The sequence below is a fragment of the Osmia lignaria genome, chromosome 6, assembly GCF_051020975.1.
Source record: "Osmia lignaria lignaria isolate PbOS001 chromosome 6, iyOsmLign1, whole genome shotgun sequence".
Taxonomy (NCBI): Eukaryota; Metazoa; Arthropoda; class Insecta; order Hymenoptera; family Megachilidae; genus Osmia; species Osmia lignaria.
The window spans coordinates 4,238,955-4,263,215 of record NC_135037.1 but is presented as its reverse complement, the minus strand read 5'-3'; the positions used below and the strand labels follow the sequence as shown (position 1 = coordinate 4,263,215).

The window sequence follows — 24,261 nt, the reverse complement described above, 5'->3', positions numbered from 1 at the left end:
ATGAGCGCCCCGTAAATTGAAGATTCAACTTTTTTTATAGCTAAAAATTGGCAAACAATAAAAGGGTTTTCAATTTATCAGAACATGTAGAATTTTCAGTTAAATTAAAAATTGGGTATTTGACTTCCGGTCTACCGCGAGCACCCCGGAAGTTGAACCTCTAATCTTCAATCGCTTGTATCTTGAAAACGAAGCTATCGATCGCAAAATGACAAAGGACTTTTCGACTCATTTTAACATAAAGAATCTCCAGTTTTCATGATGTACAATTCTGAGATACTTCGTATATAAAACCAGAGCGAAATCTGCGTTCACACTGCTAAGAAAGAGAGAGAAATATATATATATATAAATATAAATAAAAATATATATAAATATATATACACACCAAAAGACATATACACAAGATGAACACGACTTTTTTCATTAAGAAAGCATTTTACAATTTGTATATATGAACTATAGATATATTACACGTACGAGAAAAATCTAGGTGTACGGAATTAAGGCGTTTCGATCTTAACGATGTGTATAATAATACATAACTTGCGAGATAACATTATACTATTATTATTATTATTATTAATTAATTACGTGAGTGCGCGGGTACGTGACAAATCCCATTCTCGATTTTCCATTTACTACCGTTTAATTAAATAAATCCAGATCGTTTGAGAGATCGTGGCCGTAACTACCGTAGAATTCTAGCTACCGTAGAACTCGTCACGCACGAATGCTCGATCAGGAAGATTAAATTTAAACAAAAAAAAAAAAAAATAATATATATATATATATATATATACACGTATAAATATATATATACACACCACACAAGCATATATGTAACGAAGATAACCAATTCCAAAGAAAAGAAGCCGTAGATTACGAGAAATTCAATTATCGTCCCATGATCTTCTTGGTTACAGTTACCTACGAAAAGTCAATCCATCGAGACACGAAGAAGCACGTAATTTCCGAATAGATTAACGCGTCATACTATAGTCGAACACGAGCGGAACAATTCTCTTGCCTTTTATCGACAAGTAGAACGTATTCGAGTATTTTTAAGACGTACACTGGATTGCACACATGAACACACTGAAACGAAAGGCGTAGAGTAAGTAGTACAACTTTAATTTGCCCGGCCGGCCTTAACTGAGAATTTCAATACGGTCGATGAAATAAAAGCCAACGTGACAAGTTTTTTCTTTTATTCAATTTCTTTTGTTTTGAATTTTCGTTCGTTGCATCGGGTCATTTTCGATACGTGCTTTGAGGCAAGTTGAAATATCAAAATTATAAGCTTTAGAGATCGATAATAGTAAACTTTTGAAAAATATTGTTGGTTGCTACGTAGAAAATTTCAAAGCTACAATTTTCTTGTTAAAAATATTATAACAGTTTATTTTATTTTATTGAAAATGGATAGTGTATAATTTAACACTTTGAGTGCCTTTCTGTTAGCAATTTTATTTTCAATAAACCTAGCAATTTATTTTTAGTATACTTAGATACCACTATTAACCCCCGTGAGAATTGTTTATTTTGCAATTTTACGTTCTTTTTTATAGCCAATAGAAAATTATTTATGGAATTATATCTGATAGTTTCATTTCATTTCATTTCTGTATTACACTACGAAAATGTTAATATTTGAAGCATAATTAATATTAAATAAAATAGATTTGTTTTTAATTGGCTAATTATTATAAAAATTTTTCGTGGCATTCAGAATGTTGAAAAATGATTTTTTTTATAAAAAATAGAAATGACCACGTAATCGAAAATGCTTGCGATTCAACGAACCAGCCACGTTTGCTGCAAGTTTCATTAGTTCGCATAATTCCACGTTATCGGTAACAAAAATTCTGTTAACAAAGGAGACAAGCAAATTCCAAGAACGGATACACCTGTTGTATCTTCGTTAACGAATTCCATTTGTAACATATTAGGGTAGGAACAAACAACGATTGCGTCAATCGGGAATGACAAAAAGGAGCAACACAAAAAAAAGAATCCCATAATTAAACACATTTCACATTCTTTCAACATCGTGAAAGAGGATTTCATTTTGTAACGCTCCTCTTGAACGAACAAGTAATTTTTTAATCGTTTACACTGATTAGCAGTTAAAAAAAAAAAAATGATAGCCTTTTTCAAGATATTAATTATTAACCCAGGTGTCTAAGATTGATCGTTCTTTCCCTAAACCCCCGCCTCAAACTTGCCCTTAAATTAGAGATTCATTATAATTAAAGAAATTTAAACGAACAAATTATTACCCTAAGAGAATAAAATTTTGAATAATCTGATATACATTTTTTTATTCTCAAATGGACGTTATAGAGTATTAAGATTAATACAAGGATTATATTAGACGTTCAGATGATACTTTATATTTATAGCGTGATTCCGTAAAATATAAGTGAGCTTGTAATAACCCTTTTGAATATTCCTCGAGTCTAGCGTTATATGGGTATCGTTTTCATTTTTCATTTTTTTTTAAATTTTACTTATCATCGTTGCAACGATACAACGGAGACGCTTAAGCGACAAAAATCGAGAAATAAAAAAAGATTAATTGTTTAACAATAAATACCAACGGTTCGTCATTAAATTAAGATGTAATGTTGCATATCTTAATCTGTTCTGTATTTTAGTTCGTGAAAGAAGAGAGACCGTGTGAGAGTTCAAAATCATCATCGAACCATTGAATCATTGATTGAATATAATTAGATTTGTGTACGTTATTCTCGATGTTGGCTAAGTACCAGATTTGAAAAAAATGATATTTCTTGAATGATCAAGGTGGCAAAAAGTAAATTTCACTTTACCATTAATAGACGGGTATTGATGAAGAACAAGCAAGTATATAAAGAAGGGAGGTGTGTAAGAATGCGAAAATATCGGGTATCCGATATTCGGGTCGAGTCGGGTCGGGACTGCATTGTTTGAATAGAGTTTGATTTGGTTCAGTTCGGGTCGGGTCGGGTCGAGTCGAGTCGGGTCGAGTCGAGTCGAGTCGAGTCGAATCGATCCGAAGTGAGTCTGCTCGGGTCACGTCGGCTCGAATTGTGTCGACTCTGGTCGGGTCGGTTCAGATCGTGTCAAGTCGGATCTGATCAGTTTGAATCTGGTTCTTGTACACCTCTAATAAAGAGCTTGTTTACACTGGTATAATTAACGAAAAAAAGAGAAAAATTAAAAAAAAAAGGAAGATTCAAATGCAAGCTCAAGGTAATGTCACGAATTACATTAAAGTGCCATCGTTTTCTTATGCATGTTCGAATCCTTGTATTACTTTGGTAAACAAGAAAGTATCATTAAAAGACAAAGAATGAAGTTTCGAATAGATAGTCTCCACTAACAGAATTCAAAGTTTCATCGACGAACAATAGTGTATGTAGAAAATGATCTGTAATTAACATCATTTCGTCACCTTTTACACTGTCGGAGAATTTGAAAGGTTTGCAGAAAGAAAATTCTTTTGTAAATAAAAATGAAATAGAAAAATATGAAATTTAGTTTCAGAAGTATTTGAAATCATGTCATTGGTTCATTAATTTTTGACTCCTTTCTTTTTTTAATAATTAGATGTTATTACAATCTTACTGCAAACTTTTCATGTCCATCTGAGTCAATGTAAGATATACAATTTTCAAGATTATCGCAGTACAAATAGCCATAAAAAAGAAAAATCGTATAGAATTCAACCACGATTAGAACTCGTCGTAAAAACATCTTTTCATTCATTATTATTGTTACTCTACACAGAAATGTTCAAGACATGTTTATAGATTTCCTATCTGACTCGAAAACACAAATATTCTTTGTTTCAACAGGAATTAGTACATTTTAGAAATTAACTCTTGGACGGTGAGTCACTGAAGTGGCAAAAACTTAATTAATTTTAAATTTTATAAATTTTACACTATTCCTTTAGATTGGTATACCATTTATAGTTTTGGGCCATAATAGACCCAACTTATCGTCTGAGAGTTAATGGAAACAAACAATTGCGAACTGATTAAATTTTACCAATATCAATAAAGGTCTGCATATAATAGACATCCGCTCCTTGTTTCAAGGAAAATTATATAAAAGAATATTTTAAATTACAGTAGGACCTCGACTATTCGAATTTCAATTACCAAATTCTGCGAATCGTAAAATTTTCAACTTAGCAAAATTTAAGTTTTATTAAAAGAGAGACCAAAGTGGATAAAATTTTCAAATATTCTGAAACATTCAGAGAAAAGTACTCCTAATTAAAAAAAAAAGTAAAAATACAATTTGGCAGCAGCGCCGGATTAAAGAGTAGTCTAAGGGGAGCTGCAACCCCAGACCTCATTTTCCAGGGGCCCCCTTCTGAAGTTCCCATTTACTACATAAAAGAATATCAAATGAAAATTTTTTTACCATTGCCCTCTCTCATTACAATTAAATGTTATATAAATTTACTTAGAATAAATTTCAATTTTTGAATCAAGTATATCAAGCAAGGAGACCTAGAAATCTTAATCCGGTCCTGTTTGGCATCTGAGAAAAATTGAAGAAATAAAAAAAAAAAATTGAAACATATTTCTGTAATAAATTATAATTTCATTATAATTTTTCAAATTAAAATTTGTGCATAATTCGAATGATCTAGATCCTACTATACGAAATTTTAAATAGTATCTGACGATTACAAATAATTATTATCAAAGTGTATGAAAAAAAAAAGAACGAACGTACGCGTTGCAACGTGCAAAGGAGATTATACCATTCGAAGTCAGACATATGCTTCAGATCGTGCTAGAAAATTGCGTTTCCCTATCATCCTTCTTCCATCACTGTTTGATCATTTTAGCTTGTTAAAAAAACGAGGTCTTATCGATATGGTGTGAAACGTAATATAATATATATATGCATAAATTGTCAACGATCTTCGACCAACGCTAGCTTAATTAGTCCCAGTATTGCTGGATAAGCGAGTCGACATTAAGAGAAAAAAAAAAAAAGAGAAAAAGAAAAAAAACACGTCGGTTTGAAATGAGCCGTTCTGATCCTTAATATTTAGTGAAAAACGGGTGAGAAATTTTTGCAAGCTGTCTGACGTCTATTGACAACGTAAGGGCTCAAAAAAAAAAAAATTTTTCGAAGGTAACAACTATCGTTTATACCTCTTTAACGTAACGTAACATAACCGTAGGTGAATTAATCGAAATTTTCCAAACCATTCCAGTTATTCGATATTTAATGTTGAATAAGCGTGAAACGATTAGCAAAGATGTGTTAAGGGAATAAATAATTGCAGACACCAAATGTTAACTCGAGAAAGAATCGTGCAAGAATTATCACTCGGTATTTGACTGGATACACTACAAAGAAAACCATAAGCAAAAAAAAAAAAAAACCATAAGGCAGAATTATGAAAAATGCATGGTACGTATAAATACGAATATAATCTGTGCGGTAAACCCGTGGAAAAAAAAAAGATTTCAACTTCCCGCATTTTTAACTTTGTATTAGTAGATAACGAACACGATGATTACCATTAATGTTACCTTACACGAGTATAAACAATAATATTTGTAATAGCTGTAAATTTACATTACGACAATTCGGTGAAGTATGTGAGATTAAACGAGATGAAATGAAATCTAGACACACATTCATGCAATTTTTGCTATTATTGTTATAGCATAAGCTATAAGTAAAATAGTTACGAATTTAACAAATTAATTAACAACTAATTAATTAACTCATATATGAGCATCGAAATAATGCAAGTTTCATCGCGGTTTTGTCGACAATGAGAGACAAACTGCGAGAGAACCATGTCGAACGAGAGCATCATGAAAAAAAAGAAAAAAAAGAAAAACGAAAGGAGCAACAATATCTAGTTAATTTTCTTTTTATTTTACAATTAATCCTCCTATTAACGTGTCAACGAATGATTTTATTGATCATGTAATCATTTTAGAAGATTTTATATTTAACATTTAAGAGAATCAGTCTATTCATAAATTAGATAAATGTATTACTAAGAATGTCATTTCATGTAATTTCTTCGTCATAAATTAATCTTTAGCTCAGAAATTAAATTCTATCTTTAAAAAAGAAAAAAAAAATAAGTTGTACATGGTAGGAGGATTAACGAATGCTTCTTGATCGAACTACGTTTCGAAAGAACACCTTGTTATACATAAGGCAATTTTAATTTATAATAATTTTCATTTTTTTCTTAACATTGAAAAATTAGAGTCTTGTTGATCCCAACAAATGCCTGGAAATACTGTCACTTGCGATAATCATGATTACTGTAATTTGTAAGATACGAAACAAGGTCCTTGTTGAAAGGGGGAAAAAAAAGAAAAGAGGGAGAAACGAAAATTAAGAAAAAAGTCCCAGTGGCTCGTACGGGTAAAAATTTTCTCGATAAAACGACAAAAAGACCACATATCCCTTGTTTTCATGTATTATAAATAATGCACCGCCGTTACAAGGATCTTTAGAAGATCCACCCTCCTCTCTCCCCTTTTTCCCATCCGAATCTTCGAACGAAAAATTAATGTTATAAAAAAACAGTGATCATAAGATGATGAACGAACGATTATGATGATAACCGATGAATACAGACACGATAACAGCATGAGTGCGATCGAAATCGATTCCCAAATCTGCCTGCATACACCGCCACGTGTACCGACGTTTAAGTGGATCGTAATTTGTAAATTACTATGGACTTCCTAATTATATGCTGGTATATGATAATACATGTGCTCTGCCACAATAAAGCAGTTTTTTTTATCTAAAACGAAGGCCGTCATTTTTTCCGTCCCTCGTATTTTGTTAACAATAAGGGAAACCTTGTCCCTTGATGCAAAAATTCATAATGTCGTTTGAATTTTCTTTTATAAAATATACGTACGTGTATGGATTTCAAATGGATATAATATTTAAGAGAGAAGTATTTTATTTAAAATCAAAACTGATAATTTAATTTCTCTAAGTTCACAAAATTTTTTTATTTTATTATTCTGTTTAATAACATTTTGTAGAAAAAATGATAGGGAATAAATTAATATTTTTTGACATAGAATGATTGTACCATTTCGTGTTATTTTTTTTTTTTTTTAATTTAACTAGTTATTTTATTGAGAAATCATATCAAAGATTGTGAAACCTTTGGAAAACGGTATAGTTTCAAATTTAAATCAATTTGTCATGTTCAGTAAAGTTCTGACAATCAATGGGAAAAGAAGACAGGTCATTGATATCTTCAACAATCTAAGGGTAAGTACCGTGTCTTTGCTGTTACTTTTAATATTAAAATATATTAAAAGTTTCATTTCATTTCCTATTGATGTAAGCTATAAAGAATAATTTGTATTTATATTTATATAAACTAAAATTATTCGTGCATGTCATAGATAATATTTACTGTGCAATATTACCATACACATTTAGATCTATTAAATATTAATATTTGCATTACGTGTCACTGTACATCTGCGATAACGATTATGAGATTAATGTTTGTTTTAGAATCGAATAATAAAATAATCATGTTACATATGTAGGAACAGCATATTCCTACAATCTCTTGAAAGCTTCATTAAAAAAAATATACTCAAAATATATGCCTTGTATTGTATCATAATAAATCGGATATATTATAATGCATAAAACAGTTTTATACTTAAGAAAAATGATATGAAGTGCTTAATTAGTATTTTTTTTTAATTCTGCAACGAGAAAGTAGCAAAAAGTTAATAAAGATGAAGAATATTATTTAAGTAGCTCTGATTTATGATTATCGCTCATCGACAAGTATGTCTCGTCTGTTTGATCATGCGTGATTGTATCCGTACCCAGAAGTGGGAGTAATTGTGCATGAAAATTTGATAGGTTTGCATTAACTTGGCTGACCTCTTAAACACCTGAACGATCAATCGGTATGTATCAAAGATAAATAAAATGGACAGGATTTCTTCAATTGCCTAACGTATTCTTATCGTTTAAGAAGGAACATATAATCAGCAGCGATTGTGTAGCCATCTTGCAACATTTGCGACTTATCATAAGTACGGTGCAAAATGCATTAGAGAAGAAAATCAACTAAAATATATAATCAAAACCGTGAAAGTTCAAGTTTTTGTTTTATTACAATAATTTTGCAATAATAATACAATTAATTAATATCAAATAACGATAAATTTAAAAGAAAATGATTTTCGCTATGTTCGAATCCGTTGCGTGTAAAAGAAGTGGGTTCAAGCACAACGTGATCGATACGTAACCGTTCTATCGAGTGTATCCGAAGTTAGCCGATGAGAGCCGAGACCGGTCGAACACCGACGGAGTTAGCCGAAGCGCAGTGAGCAAACGACGCGTACCGAAGAACGCGGGGTTCTTCTCCGGCTTGGATTGAAACAGCGTTCGCGTCTACGGGCGCGGTTTTGCGTCTCGAGCTGGCGTTTTACATGGTAAAATGTCCTCCCTCGATTATCTGGACCTGTGTCGGCTGTGTCTCGTGAAGGACCGTGTTTCGGTACCGATTTTCGAGGGTGAAGGAGACGTACGGCAAATATTTCTCAAAATCGCCGCCTGTCTACCGGTCAAGGTAAGCCAACTACGCCATCGCCTCGACAATGGCGATCCGCCATCTTGTGCATTTTCATAGCTACACCGCGTTTCCTTGATTGTCCACGACTTTTCGACCTCCCAGTAGATACTGTTTGGTCTCGATTATTTCAGAGATCGCCCTATAGACAAGAAATTACAAGTTACCTCCACAGTAGCGATATCGAGGTAGCTTTACGATACTGTTGCACTGTTTTTCTCTCTTTTTCACTCTTTTTTCAACTCCCCTTTAACTCAGCCACGACGCCAACTATTGTTTAGTAGAATTTTGCCGCGCTTTTTTACTACCTTAAGGCATTGCGAATCGCCCCAAATATTTTTCATAACAATCTCTACACGTGTGAATTGACATTTTTTTCCATTTCAACATGGACATACGCAGTATTAATGTTCTATTTACAATGCATGGAATTGAATAACGCTCTTTCTTTTCGACATCTTGTTTTCGACATCATTGTTTCTATTATAAAACATCTATAGGTAACTTTCTGAACTTTTTAAAGTCGTTCCATTAATAGACGCTTTGTGGAAACAACTTAATGTACTATTAATTTTTTGTCTAATAATTCATTCGTTTGCCTACCTCGATTTTCGTCCTGTAATTTTATGATGCAGGATTTTATTTATGAATTTGAAATGAACGGTTTCACTCAAAATTGAAATAATAAGAAACTTATACATAGCATACTTTCCTTTTGTGTTTTGCTTACATTATTTACACGGCTGATGGTATAAAGGGCAAACTAAATATTTTTGTTTTTGTTTTGGATCATTATAGGTTACAAGAGAAGACAAGTTACCCAAAAAGATATGTGATGACTGTGTGTATAAAGTAGAGCTATTTTATCAATTTTGGAATACAACAGCGAATGCAGAAAAGCAGCTTCTACAATGGCTAGGAGAAGTCAATATAGAAGACAAACAGGGTTATGTTACCAATGTTCTCAATCCGGTAATTTTATTCTCTATGAAATATTTCTTTTATTTACAGTTAATCACTGTGAATGTTTACACATTGTATAATAAAATCTAGAAGTATAGATATTCTTTTATTCTTTTGATATTCAGTTACGTGTTTACTTGGTTACCATTACACTAGTGATAAAAATATTTAAAATTTCAAACTTTTGTAAGTTGTTTCTTCATGTAAATGTTTGATTAAGCTTTACTATTATTGGAGTAATTAATTTTCATAATTAAAGTATATGTTAATGTTTTCAATACATCGTAGCATGATTATTTCAAGGTTATATTACTTTTATGACTTTGGATACTATTTTCATTCATTTAGTTGAAACTGTGATAATATATTATTTAGTTAAGTATAATGCTTGAAGTTAACAAATGTGTTCTTAATTCTTTGTTTCAGAATGTAATGAAACAAGAACAAAGACCAGAGAACAGGTTAGATGGCAATGTGATGCAGCAAGTTGGCGAGCATCAAAACAATATGGGTATGGGTATGATGGATAACATGGGCCTGGGTATTCCTATGATGATATCCAATGCTAATCAGCAACAACAAATAACCTCAGTTCCTATGGACACAAGCGGTAATTCTGTACAACCCGTTCAGGCAGTGCCTGGTCCAAGTTCACAAACCACACATAACCAAATATCACAGAATCAGTCGAGCTCTGCGCAGCAAGAAGACGAAGAAGAAAGTAGCGAAGATGAAGAGAACTCTGACGACGAATGTGATGGAGATGAAGGTGCATTGAATGCTTATGTTACTTTTTTGTTTAAGTACATTTATTTTTAAAAGAAACATTGAAATACTAATTTGTACGTTTGGATTTTCATTTTTTTTTTCAGGCCTACCTGTAAAAGAAGAAAGCGAAGAAGATCCCAATAATAGAACTATAGAGCCTACCACTTTTGTAAATGTTTCCTTGGCGTGTGACGAAGCAGGCCCTTCAGGGCTACAGCAGAAAATCTCAGACATGCCTGAGATGCCAATGCCACAGACTGCAGATGGGGATCCCAAAACTGGGTGAGTCTTTTATCCATATTTCGTACTTTCAGAGCCAAAGGTGCCGTTCTGTTGTGGAGATCACAAACACCCACACAAACAGTTTAATTATCCTTTTTTTTTACAAATTCAAAATTTTCGTGATTTAAAATAAATTAATAGATAATTTAATTCATGATTTAATAATTTATTGCATAAAGTACAAAAACGAGTTGTATTATTTCCCTTCATTTTGATTATCATTCATTTTCTCTTATTACAATTGTGTATTGAATATAATTACAAAAAATTCCAAATCTTTTTAATGAAATCACTGGTACAGTTAGACATGTAGTAGAATTTTAATTTTTCAATTTTCAAATAGATATTTGAGAGTTAGTCACCTGATTCGAACGAATAAGGTGCAAGATTACGAGGTAAGTTCATACACACCCCACAACCATCTTTGGCTCTCTGTATTTTGCAATTTGACATCCGGCATCGCAAACTAAGAACATTCATTCAATCCATTCGTTCAACCTGCAGCAAAATTAATACAATCTCTAGAAATACATTCACTGCATGAAACAAATTGCAAAATACTTCGATATTCCTACATGTAATAGCATGTACATAGAGTTCATTTCAATAAGAATTATCTTAACTGAATCATTGGAACTTATATCACACAAGATATAATATATCACACATGCTCCTATTTAAATGAACTCTATCCTAGTTATTATTCGATACGTGTACAATAAATGAACAGAGGGATTCTACTAATTACACGTCATCTCTTAATCAGTATGTAAATCATAATTGAATAGTCTTTATTTTTAACACGTAACAATAAGTACATAATCCCTCTGTTCAATTGGAAACCAGATGTTTACATGTGTCAGTATCAATATCCCACGCTTACGTGAAGGCACAAAATGCCGCACACGGCCAAACAATTAGGCCGACAAAAAAAAAAAAAAGAAAAAGATCTAAAATCACAAACTAATAATTTCGTAAGCTAACGTCACGATGATAGACGCGCTTGGTGGATACGAAAATGATCACCAAGCTGTATTACAATTCGTAATGAGAGAAACCAAACGAAACAAGCCATACCGTTTCTTGTCGTCTTCGTGCTTTCCAAATGCCTACGCTTTTACATTATCGTCAGGACCATATAGTTTACTTTAGTATACCGGTTAGCTTGTAAGTGCTATCGTTCTGTTAACTGCGCACTAGAACCGCTGATAAATAAATGGTGCTGTTCGTGCCACGGTCTCGGTTTCGATTGCTATTGTCTAACTGGCGATCTTGCCAGTTCAATACAAGTGCTATTTTTTTTTTTCTTTAAATAAAAATGAAATCGATCGATTTAACATAAATACGAAGAGAAAAAATGATTAGAATAATATCGAAGATTGAAGAACGATCATCGTTTGAGAAACATACGAAGAGGACATCGAGCAATACTCTTCTTAAGGCGAGTATTATGCTTTTATATTTTTAATTTCAATAGTTTGTAAGCGTAATTTATATTTGATGAAATTTATTGTTCATTAACGTTTTTTTTTTCTGTTATCACGTTCTTATTTAACGTGATACAGAAAAATACGCGAGATGCTTTCTATTGAAACTTGAGTGCATGCTTCAGCAGACTTTTTTTGCTGAAAATTTGCTGCGCTTGAAGTTTACAAATTTCAATAACGCGTTGCCTATTTTGCGCGCGTTATTTTTTTCTTTTTGCAGTTTGGTGGAAAATTAACCAGACTGTTTTTTTTTAAATAATTATTACCAGGCTGCGATGCGCGATGGTTAACGATGCAAGCTTTAATGCTGCATTTTATATTGTTCATTTTTAATGGTACATCTTCATTTTTGCAAGATGTACTGAATTTGCAATTTTGTCTGTGGACAAATTGTTTGATATTTTACTATTTACTCCAAGTGTGTTTATAATTATGAGTGAAATATTTGAGAAGAAAATTTTTGGAAGAAGTTAGTGCCAAGAGAAGAAGAGAAGAGGACAGTGCACGGATACCACTTAACAGGTGAGAATGAACATTTTTCTTCTAATACTAATTTACTTTAATTTCTAAACATACCTGTATCATTAGTAAAGAATAATGATTTTTTAGCAAGGGTTTGCTTCTATTAACTTTTTTGCCAAGTTTTGTAGCTTAACTATTTTCCTTCCTTCTGCTGGTTTGCTGTAGAGAAAACTTTTAATTTCTTTCTGAGTTTGTGCTAATTTGTCACCAGTCTAAAGACGTGGAAAGAGGAGGCATAGTTTCTAAGATTAGTCACGAAACGTGTTAGTGTTTCCTTTTAATTAGTTTCTTTAGTAGATCATTTTTAATAAAAATAAAATCCTGTTTTATATTCGTCGCAACGATTTTGTATTGATTTAAATAATAAAAGGTAAGATATTTGATGGTAAAGTGAAAAGAATAAAATCGTGAAGATAATAGAGAACGACGACGACGACAAAAATTTCTTGATCTCAATCTGCACCCGCGCTCTGGTTGCACTGTGTACTGCTGTGTCTGGAAAAGAAAGAATCACAATGCCCAAGCACTTAGCGCACGGTCACATTTGCCGAAAAGCATCACGCAGCGTTCGATATTCTCTCTTTCTCTGCTTTTCCTATTCTTAACACACCGCCTGTCGCAAGAGAGAAATCGTGAAAGACAATCACCAGAACGAATCAAATGACAATGATATACGCGCACCCGTACAGTATTGTTCGCCGCTGCATTGTCCTTGGGTTTTGTCGATTTCAGGGAAGGAAGCGAGACATTCGGCGGATTATCGGGGATGCTGCGTCAGATACTTTCGCCATCGCCCGAGACGGGGGACCCCGGTCTACCCGTCACGTGTACCCTGCTTCAGAACAACTCGATGTACTCCAATCAGTCATCGATGATGCCCTCGACGTTTCAAACCATCCCGTCCCACTTACCGTCCATGTGTTCCGATCAGAACCTGATGGACCACGTGCAGTTCGTCACCGAGTCCCATCCGTGTCCCACGTGCGGCCTCGAGTTTCGAAGCACGCTTAAACTGAATTACCATATAAGGACAAGTCACCCGGCTCTGCCGGAATTCGAGCAGAATATAGAGAACCCAATGAGGTATTCGTGCAACATTTGCTCGCGAACGTTCTTCGCTCTGAGCCATCTGCGGATGCACGAGGTGACTCATTCCGTGCCGGCAACCTCGTGCGCCTCCTTACCGACGATATCGACCTCGATGAACGTCGAGAAAACTTTCGTGTGCGACCGTTGCCCGGCCAGTTTTCGGTACCGTACCCTTCTCGAACGGCACCGAAGGATGCACGAGGTAGGACAGGAGAAACCTTACTCCTGTCCGAGGTGTATGATGCGGTTCGAGACACGAAACTTGTACAATCATCACGCGAAAACTCACAAGCCTGTTTCGACGGGTAACAATAGAATCGCCGACACCGTTGTGCCTTCCGGTGATCCGGTAACTAGCAGTATTAGCGGCGCTGTAGCGGCCACGAACAAGCCTCTAGCCTCGTACCCGTGCGACTCGTGTTCCAAGCAATTCGCGAGCATCGAATCGTTGACGACCCACAAGGCCGTACACAGGTCCAGACCGCTCGTCTGCGACGTATGCGGCAAAGGTTTCACCCATCGCAAGTACTATGTGGTGCATCAACGTATCCATACCGGGGAGAGACCGTACCTTTGTGCCATGTGCGGCAAGTCCTTCACACAGGCCTCCACGCTTACCGTCCATCGTCGGTATCACACCGGGGAACGTCCTTACACGTGCACGTTGTGCGGTAAAGGATTCGTCACCAGAACCATCATGCTGAATCATATGAAAAAGCATTAAATATCCCTGGATGGATACAGGTTGTTCAATGGATGCACGTTAAAACGTGCACCAGACACTGATTCATATTTGATCATGGAAATTAAGAAATACTTTGGGTTATGATTTATTTTTTATTTAAGAGTATCATTTAACACTTTAAACGCCACGGAATAATTTTATTATTAGCAAAATTTAGTAGAGCTGGAGAAATAAAATGGGAGTCAGATTTTTTAAATTAAAATTTACTTATCATCCAGGTATTTGTGACGTGGCAATCAAAGTATTAATATTTCATTTCTTTCTAGTCAATAGTAACAAAATTTAGATTTAAATTAGAGGTCTCAATGGAGACAAACTTAGAATTCTTTTTTTTAATTTCTTCTGGAAACAGATCATAAAGTGCCTGAAGATTGATTACAATTAAGTAGATAGCCTTATTACTGTAATAAGATTTTATTAGAATTATTGTGTTGATAGTTTTACAAAGTTTACCGATCGTGATGATTTACTACGTTTTTAAATCGAAACATTTGTTAATTGTTAACTATAGAAGTCTATGACAAAAATAGTAATTTAATTAATCTTGCGTGTAACGTGCATGTTGTCACTGTGATATTGTTCGTTCGTGTACATTCTGAATAGTTCAAAGGATAGGGTAATCACTTCTGAGATTCGGTTCGTGAAATTAGCTACAACTAAAATTAGTACCTGTGTAGCGAGCTAAGTTTAAATGTGCCTAACAAAAAAAAAAAAAATAGAATTTTTGAGAATTTTTAATCGATAGAAAAAAAGGAGACATCCTAAATAGGGAAGCTAATTGTAATAATTAAATGCGTATTTAGAAGTTACTTGATGTTTACAAATTACTGTTAAAATGATAGGAAAACATTAGTATACGATTATCTTGAAAATGTACAATTATTTTAAACATTTCTTGGTTAAATTGATAGATAGAAATGATACAGTTAGTATTTCAGCCTTAACGATGAATTCATGTGCCTCTGATTAATGTAAGTACAGGGTTATTACATGTTACATGAATATCGTAAGACGTAAGTATGAAGACGCTTAAATATTTCTATGTAATCTCGTGGAAGATCTTTGCTACTAATATTATTACATAACATAGTTGTGATTAATCGTTGGACGTGATCGTTGCTGAAGAATTTCTATGAATTTTATCACTCTTCAATGTAATTTTTTCGTCTAATTAAAGTTTTCAATGTTATTGGAATATCTGTAACTATTTTTAATTAACGATTCATTGATACATCATAATTCACGTATGTGCAACAGGAAGCTATAGTATCCGTATCACCATTTAAGTTTTATTTTCAAACTTAGAAAAATTTTATTCTGAAGCAAATCATTCGAGTAAAAATCGAATAAAATAATTGGTTTGGTTATTATACTGAATAGCAAAACGCTCGATGACTAAAAATCTAGATTTTCTCAAAAGAAAATCATATTTTGGGGTGTAGTAACTTATACCAGTGATTGTTATTTTTTTATTTAAATTAGGTAATTTTGAGGGTAGGAAGATGAGAAATATGGTTAACGTATGAAATGTTTTACATTCTTTTTATTGAGGGTAATATAAATATTGAAATTAAATGTTGGGTATTTGAGTGGCAATTTATTTGGGTAAATCTAAGATGGCGGATCGTGTCATGTGACTGCGCTGTCGATAAAACAGTGCATCGTGTCGGTAAGTGTGCAGCAGAGATTGCTATCGATGAAACAATTAAATATACGAAATTATATGACACGATTATAAATTTATGTACGATTTGTTGAATATTTAACACTTTTTCCTCACAAAATATATAACGCAACTTTGCTAATTATTTTTATTTATTTTTTTTTTTAATTATTGCCCATTTACATAAGAGTCATCGAGAACATGAAATAAATTATTTAATATACTCGATTGTGTTAAATAGAATCGAGTAACGTTTTTCAGAAGTATATTATAATTATTGTACGAATAAATAATAATATACTTCTGAACAAAATGTACCGAATAGTCCTAAAACAAATGTGTATAGAATTAAACGAATATATTTATCTAAGAATAATTTATAGCGAGACAAGGAAGAGGTTTTAAATACAGGAATTGAATAAAGAAAATACTGGAAAGCACCGAGGCACTTCTATAAATGTGTTTCATTTTATAAAGATGTTCACGGATGTTTGACCGATTCTCCCCGCAAACAAAAATCTGCTAAAAGATAAAAAAGTCCCTTAAAGGAAAAAAAAAAAGAGTACAGTATAACGATCGAGCATGAATTCAACTATTGATTGACCGCCGTTTTGTGTCTCTCTTCTTTCCAGATATTTTGTGTCAAAGCTTGAAGTGGCAGCTCAGGATGAACAGGAGGAATGCGACACCGAGATATACGAACAGGAAGATACAGAAGAGATGCTCATCACGGATGATAGTTTGCACGTGCCTAAGGTGGAGAACGCAGAGGTGATCATCACCGACACTATCGTACAATGCAATCTCTGCGGTGACAGTTTCATGTCCGACGAGGAACTCGCTATGCATATAAAGATCCACGAAGAGGAAGTTGTACAAATTCAGGACGACCATTTGGTCTGCGAGCACTGCGGTTGTAGTTTCGCGACCGCGGCCGAATTGGCCGACCATCAGTTGGAACACGAAACGGACGAGGCGTATAGTTGCGAGACCTGCGGTTTCGTCACCGATCACAGGGAGAGCCTGATCGCTCACCAGAAACGTCACAACATCGACTACAAATACGAATGCGAGGTCTGCGGTGCAAGTTTCGTATCGCAGGACAGCTACGAGGAGCATCAGAACATGCATACCAACAAAAAGCCATTTCAATGCGACATCTGCAACGCGACCTTCCGTTATCGACAGGGACTGAGGCTGCACACGAAGCTGCATCAGCCCGACTACGTGCCCCCTCAAAGGAAGCATCACTGCGAATTGTGCAACAAACGTTTCTCGAGGAAACAGGTGTTGCTGGTCCACATGAAGACCCACGGAAACGTGGGACCTCAGAAAGAGTACGTTTGCCCGGTCTGCGGCAAGGCTGTGTCCAGCAAGACATACCTGACCGTCCATCTGCGCAAGCACACCGGCGAGAAACCGCACATCTGCGATCTCTGCGGTAAAGGATTCATCTCGCAGAATTATTTGAGCGTACATCGACGCACCCACACGGGCGAGAGACCCCACAAATGCACCCACTGCGAGAAACGCTTCACCCAACGAACCACCCTGGTGGTGCACCTTAGGGGTCACACCGGCGATCGACCCTACCCATGCACCTGTTGCCATAAATCATTCGCCTCGAAAACCATGCTGAACTCTCACTTGAAAACCCACGCCAAGCAGACTGCTCGACAGCAACAGGAGCAGCAACAGCAACAACAGTTGCAACAGGAGGATTCGGAGATCCAGGATCAGGAACAGTCCCTCGATACGATCACTATATTGTTACCTAGCTAGGGCATTTCCTGTGGCAATCATGTAGGTACAGTGAAATGAACAAGGCCTTGAGAGAGAAAGAGAATCTTTGATATTTGGGAGAGATATGGAAGTCGTTTGGGTATAGATTAGGTGATGCACGCGGGCCTAATTACTTTTGCATAGGATTACCATCAGTTCGTTATAATTATAAAAAGAAGTTGTCTGAATGTCTAGGGTTGTCTGATTTCTATGTAGCTTTTTTATTTTGTTTAGAATTCAAAATTTGTATATTTTTTTATTATTATGATTAGGGTCCAAGGAACGAGCGGTTCGCCGTGTGCCACAGTGTTCGAGGCCTTCAGGCTCCCGCACGCGATATCGCGTGATCGGATATTCAGCGACGACAGTAATATATTGAAAATAGTATATTTTCAGCTTCTGGAAATTACAGCTGCATAGGAATTCGTCAATTTTTCAAATAATTATGAATATACAGATACAACTTTCTTTTATATTTGTAATAATGAATGAAACGATACGGATGTTTAGATTGTTCGCAAGGGTAGGTATTCGATCGTTCGGATGTTCGTTTATTTTTATACGATGAAATCGAGATCAATCGAAATATTGACAGTGATATTTCATTGTTAGCATTTAGAATATTTATTCGTCACATTCGTAATTTTATATTTGATCATTGTTCGCAATTTTATATATTATTTCATTCAACAAATTGCTACATAAAATTGTAAATTTCCACAGTTTGATCGAAATCGGTCGAATTTGTTATAAATCACGAGCTTCTTAATCGAATCTCGCCTTTGACAATATTTTCATTAAATTGTAGTTTATACCGCGATAATTATTATATACATTCTGTTAAGAATTCCATTTTTCTTTCTTTTTTTTTAATTAACGTTTAGAGATAATTGTAAATTAACCTTCTTCGCTTGTTTTTTTTAAACCTATGAAAACTGCAAGTCGTATATATAGAATACGAAGGTTAAAAGTGTGTAAAATAGCTCTTACGACGTTAACACTTTATATTTTCATAATTTCTACTTTAGATTCGTCTTGCACAAGCGTCGAATGATAAATTCCTTGACGAGTATGATTTTATCGACACACAACCGTCCACGCTTTGGAAGATCTTCTTTTACGTCACGTTACTCGAATACTCAAAGTCCTTCTTTTTCTTTTTTTTTTCTTTTTATACGCACACGTGATCTGCTGCTTTAATTATTAAAATCGTGCGAATGGTGCTTTTGATTAAATAAATGCACACACACAATGTATATGATAGTGCCTTAGTTGTTACGCGATGCATTTGGAATAATGTGCATTTATAGCATCCGAATTAAGGAATAATTATACAGCAAGTTGTAAAATCGATAAATGTAAAGTGTCATACATTTTGAACTTATCAGGCAGCCACCTATAGCACTCTTAATGCTTTGATACGTGCAAATAAGTTAAGTGCAAGAACAATCGTTATTAAAATAGAACCAGTACTTCAATTTGTGATAGTGTCTTCAATTATGTTAATAAATGTACGAGAAACAGCATACGTAATAGTTATCCTAGGAATTAATTCTATTTTTTTTTCTTCTTTTTTTTAATCGAACATTGTAAAATTGCACTTGTATTAATTTGTAATTGAAAAATATAATCGTATCAGACAATTTAGAGAGAAGCTTATTTGATGTGTGGCTTCTACTTGCACCTCGTGCGAAGCAAAGAGAAACAATTTTTTTTTTATTATTGTAGTTGATAATTATTAGTAATACGTCGCTTTAGTGAATTATTAAGTGTAGATAGAATTATTTGCATCAATTAATGAGAAAGAAAGTCTAAATTCGTCATTTTTAATTAGGTAATTAACACGTTGAACGCCATATGACCATACTGTTAACTAAACGTGCAGTATCGAGCAAAGTAGGCTTCCCTAGGGCAAATGGCCATATAGGAGAAGTAGGAATTCTCAGGATCATATTTTAAAAATATTAATATTAAAAGTATAAATATAAATTAGAAAGAAAAATGATATAATTTTTAATTATTAAATGTTATAAAATTTAGTAACATAAATATCAATTTAAAGTGGTGGGAGGCTAAAGACTATATATTGGAGGATCACCTTCCCTACATCGCCACTTTTCCTCGGGAAGCCTACAGTAATTAACACTTCCACATAATTAGAAGTTTCTATAATTAACACGTTGATTGTCTCAAATTGCAAGCTTTTAATTAGTGCCATTTAAAATAATATTTTTCTATTATTTTCTTTTTAATTATTTGGTATTCCTAATTTGCAGTGCTAATGACTCTGCACAGCATTCAACTTAATTAAAAATTTGACGCTCAACGTGTTAAAATATAATATATTCCTCGAATGCATGTACAACTAATTATCAACCGCCCTAATTTTCACGATACATCGAATTATTGTTAATTATTTGGAGCAGGTGCAACATCTTTTTGTAAGCAACTTCATAAAAATAAACGATGCAATAAACATTCCGTTTTATATTCTATTCAGCGAATAATTATGAATGAAAATCTCTGAAATAAATGGTTCTTCAACATCATGAACAAAAATAGTACCACGTGTATGAAGTATAAGAAAAATTTCAAAATCAGAATTATCATCATTCAGCATTTTTGTAGCTGTGTCTCTGTGCAACGTTTGTCATTCCTCATCAAGAAATCCAATCATTTCCTGCAGCTTGACCAGCTTCGTTCAGTAAGTAGCTTCATCATCTATCAGTAAACATTTTCTTCGACCAGCCATCAAAGAATCATCGCATAGGAACACAAGAATATCCGAGGAAGCATTATCTTCTCGCTGTTTCCGTTCTAACATTTTCAAATTAACCCGTTGATGTCTTCGTTCTGCGCGACCTTGAATAGCTGTTTAGGTCTGCTTAAACCCTGTTCTATGTTTCCAGAGCGAAAATCGTGAAGACGATACCAGCCAAGCAACTCGAAGTGCCTAAAACCGTCGTCGAGAAGGCAGTATCGCGTAAATGCGAGTCCTGCGACGAAGAATTCGACACGGAAGCTGCTCTGTTGGTGCACAGAACCGAGCAATCCATCCTTCGAACTCGGGAAGCCCTGAAGAAGGCAGAGAAGAAATACGCCTGCGATTCTTGCTGCGAGACTTTCGCCAGAAAGATACAACTGCTAAAGCATAGGCGAACTAGATGCAAAGAATCAACGATAAGCGAACAGAGACAGCGCAGAGCAAAGGATAAAGCTATCAGGATCAAGCAGAAGGATCAGAACGTTTCCACAGGACCGATAGAGTGCAACGTGTGTCACAAAGTTTTCAAGAAGAAGAAATATTTAAACGTTCACAAAACTCTTCACGGTGCCCCTCATATCTGTCACGTGTGCGGGGCTAAATTGACCTCGGAGTACTACCTGAAGATCCACATCAGAAGACACAACAAGGAGTTCACGGAATTCTGCGAGGTCTGCAAGAAAGGATTCTACCTGAAGGCAACCCTGAAGACACACATGAGCGTTCACAGCGATGACAAGCCTTGTACTTGTGAGATTTGTCACAAGTCCTTTGGTAATCGCGTGTACCTGAGGAGTCACATGAAGATTCATAGTCAACCAGAGAGCAGGAAGAAGTACAAATGTGAGATCTGTGGGTTTGAGACTTTCTATAGTTATTGTTACAAGGAACATCTGTGGACTCATACTGGTGAGAGTCAGGTAGCCTGCGAGGTTTGTGGGAAATTGATCAGACGACAGTACATGAAGATTCATATCAGGATACACACTGGTGAGAAACCAGAGATTTGTGAATTTTGCGGAAAGGCGTTTAGTTCCAGGAAGTATCTTATTAAGCATCGTCGAACTCATACTGGAGAAAGACCTTATAAATGTAAAATTTGTGAGAAACGTTTCACCCAACGTGGAACTCTTAGTGCCCATTTGCGTCGCCACGAGGCTGCAAAATGAAGTTATTGAGTTTAAATTCAAATTTGGAGATTAGTATCTTTGGTCTTTGTTCCTGAGATGGTTCATTTGAGAATTTATCAAAGATAGATTTGATTTCAGAAACTATATGTGATAATGGTGAAACTGTTATGTTAGAAGAGCATAATTTCATTACAAATAATTATAATTATTTCTAATATAAAGAAATACATGTTACATTAATTAAGTAAATCAAGTACACTGTACATAATGTAATAAAATGAATACTACACACAGTTATTAGATCATATTCGTGATAAACTACTTAATTTTTATAAATGATAATTGAAGACACTTCAATGTTCAAAAATATTGTCTATAACATAAATTAATTTTAAACAAGAAAGTTCACTGGTAAGTAAATAATATATTTTCAAAAGGAAAGAAAAGGAAGAATTTTCAACCTGTTGGCTCCAAAAATAATATAAAAATGAAAGTTAATGGACACCTGAATTTTTGACAGAAAGATTACAATACCACCAATATTTAAAAAAATGTATTATTATATTCGTCAAAATCCACCCGTGCATAGTTTCAATTGCTCATTCGAGTATTTGTACCGCCAAAACCCAAGAAGAAGAACGTGGACCTCTTCTAATCGAAGATACTCCTCCACCCACCCCAACAACACGTACTACCGTTTATTACCTTGTTAAACCTTCGTACAGTATCTGTGTTTCGCACGTTGACGAGTCTTGTCGGTTACAGGTGCCAGGTGGTCGACATCGAGCACGCGAAAATCGAGCGGATAGAAACGCTCGACAGTATGGAATTGGTGAAGTACGAAAACGAGGTATGCACCGTTGAAGAGTTCGAAGAGATCGGCCATCACGAGATAGTAACGGATACCATAGAGTACACGGACCACGAAGAGATAAAAATGCTTGTGGAAGAAACGGAAATAGAATCAGAGCCAAGGACTCGAAATTATCAAAACAAACGAGAGAATCATAAAAAATATACGGTAATTTATGAATGCGACATTTGTAACAAGAGAATGCGTAAGAAGTTACAATTCCTGAAGCACAGACAAGACCACGAAAGGAACATCGAGGAAACCTGCGAACATTGCGAGGAATGCGACAAAACGTTCGTGGACGAAGAGAAGTTGAAGAAGCACATGATTAAAGTCCACCAGAAAGAGAAACCCTTTCAATGCGTACTATGCGGCAAGTGCTTCAAAACGGAGGAGTTTCTGAAGACCCATCTGAAGCAGCACAACAAACGTTTCACTTGTGACATTTGTGGTATCTCAAAGGTGTCCGGTTATGACCTACGACTGCACAAGAAGAAGCACAACGAGGAATACGTGACGCACTGTGAAATCTGTGGCAAAGGTTTCTATACCAATCAGACCCTGGAGAGGCACCTGCTCACCCACACCGGTGAGAAACCGTTCATATGTAAGATTTGCAACACGCCTTATGCAAGTGCTGCGTACTTGAATACGCATATGAAGTCACACGGAGAGCGAGAGAAGCACAAGTGCAATGTTTGTAACTTCGAGAGTTATTGGAAGGCTGCTCTGAAGGTGCATCTGAAGATTCACACTGGGGAGAATTTGATTACCTGCGAGATTTGCGGGAAGTCAGTGTCTAGTAAGGCGTACCTTCAGGTTCACATGAGAATACACTCCGGTGAGAAACCACATGTCTGTGAAGTGTGCGGGAAAGCGTTTAGCGTGAGGAAATATTTGATTGTTCATTTGAGGACTCACACTGGAGAGAGACCTTACGAGTGCAAGGTATGCCAGAAGAGGTTCACTCAGCAGGGGTCATTGAACTCGCATATGAAATCTCATAATGAAAGAAAGTGACCGGTCAGAAGACTGGGCTGAGATCAAATAGGTATTTCTTTGGTATCGTTTCAGAAAGTATCGAAATTAAAAATTGATACCAAATACCTAAAATATTGGTACCATTTGATACTAATCATTGCTTAGGATTGTTTGAATATTATCAATATGTATTAGTATTGATTTGATCACTAGTAAAAGGTGATAAGTCTTTTGATCTCGTTTAAATTGGGAAATGGTGTTAAGGATCACATAATGATTTTTCTATGAGAAATTTTAAACGATGCAGAATTTTGATTCTTTGTTTATTGAAAGGACATAATGTGAACAAATTTTCAATTGTTATGGTTTTTGTAAAAAGGTATTCTCATATGGAGAAATTAAAATTTTTATATATTATTCTTTTTGAAATAAAAATTATTCAAATTCATGGGGTACAAAGATGTTTCAATAGTAAATCAAGTGGCCAACTTTTGTATCGTATTAATATAACTTTAGAAAATATTGATTTTTATACGAAATTGTTATCGTGTACCATTAACCCTGAACTATTAGATCTTTTTTTAGATTTGATCGTTACTTAAATATAGAAATACTAATTTT

General features: G+C 34.8%; 1 protein-coding gene and 1 long non-coding RNA gene across 14 annotated transcripts in view; one reads left to right on the top strand and one right to left on the bottom strand.

The window, feature by feature from the left end:
* The first annotated feature begins 8,229 nt into the window (after window positions 1–8,229).
* Window positions 8,230–24,261, top strand: part of LOC117601729 (uncharacterized) — a 45,404-nt gene continuing 29,372 nt past the window's right edge. For 2 of the 13 annotated variants that reach the window (XM_076688691.1, XM_076688692.1), the window contains exons 1-4: window positions 8,230–8,611; window positions 9,410–9,583; window positions 10,001–10,343; window positions 10,447–10,624. In XM_076688691.1, the coding sequence (XP_076544806.1) occupies window positions 8,480–8,611; window positions 9,410–9,583; window positions 10,001–10,343; window positions 10,447–10,624 (827 nt within the window). In that variant the 5' untranslated portion in view covers window positions 8,230–8,479. Of the gene's footprint in view, window positions 8,612–9,409; window positions 9,584–9,694; window positions 9,761–10,000; window positions 10,344–10,446; window positions 10,625–16,762; window positions 18,050–22,571; window positions 24,206–24,261 lie in introns of those variants that run through there. The other 11 variants (XM_076688696.1, XM_076688697.1, XM_076688701.1 and 8 more) reach the window with 9 other exon arrangements.
* LOC143305387 (uncharacterized) lies at window positions 8,825–9,448 on the bottom strand. The gene is made up of 2 exons (XR_013062282.1): window positions 9,311–9,448; window positions 8,825–9,227 (listed from the first exon to the last, which is right to left on the bottom strand). It is a non-coding gene; the product is annotated as an uncharacterized LOC143305387 (long non-coding RNA).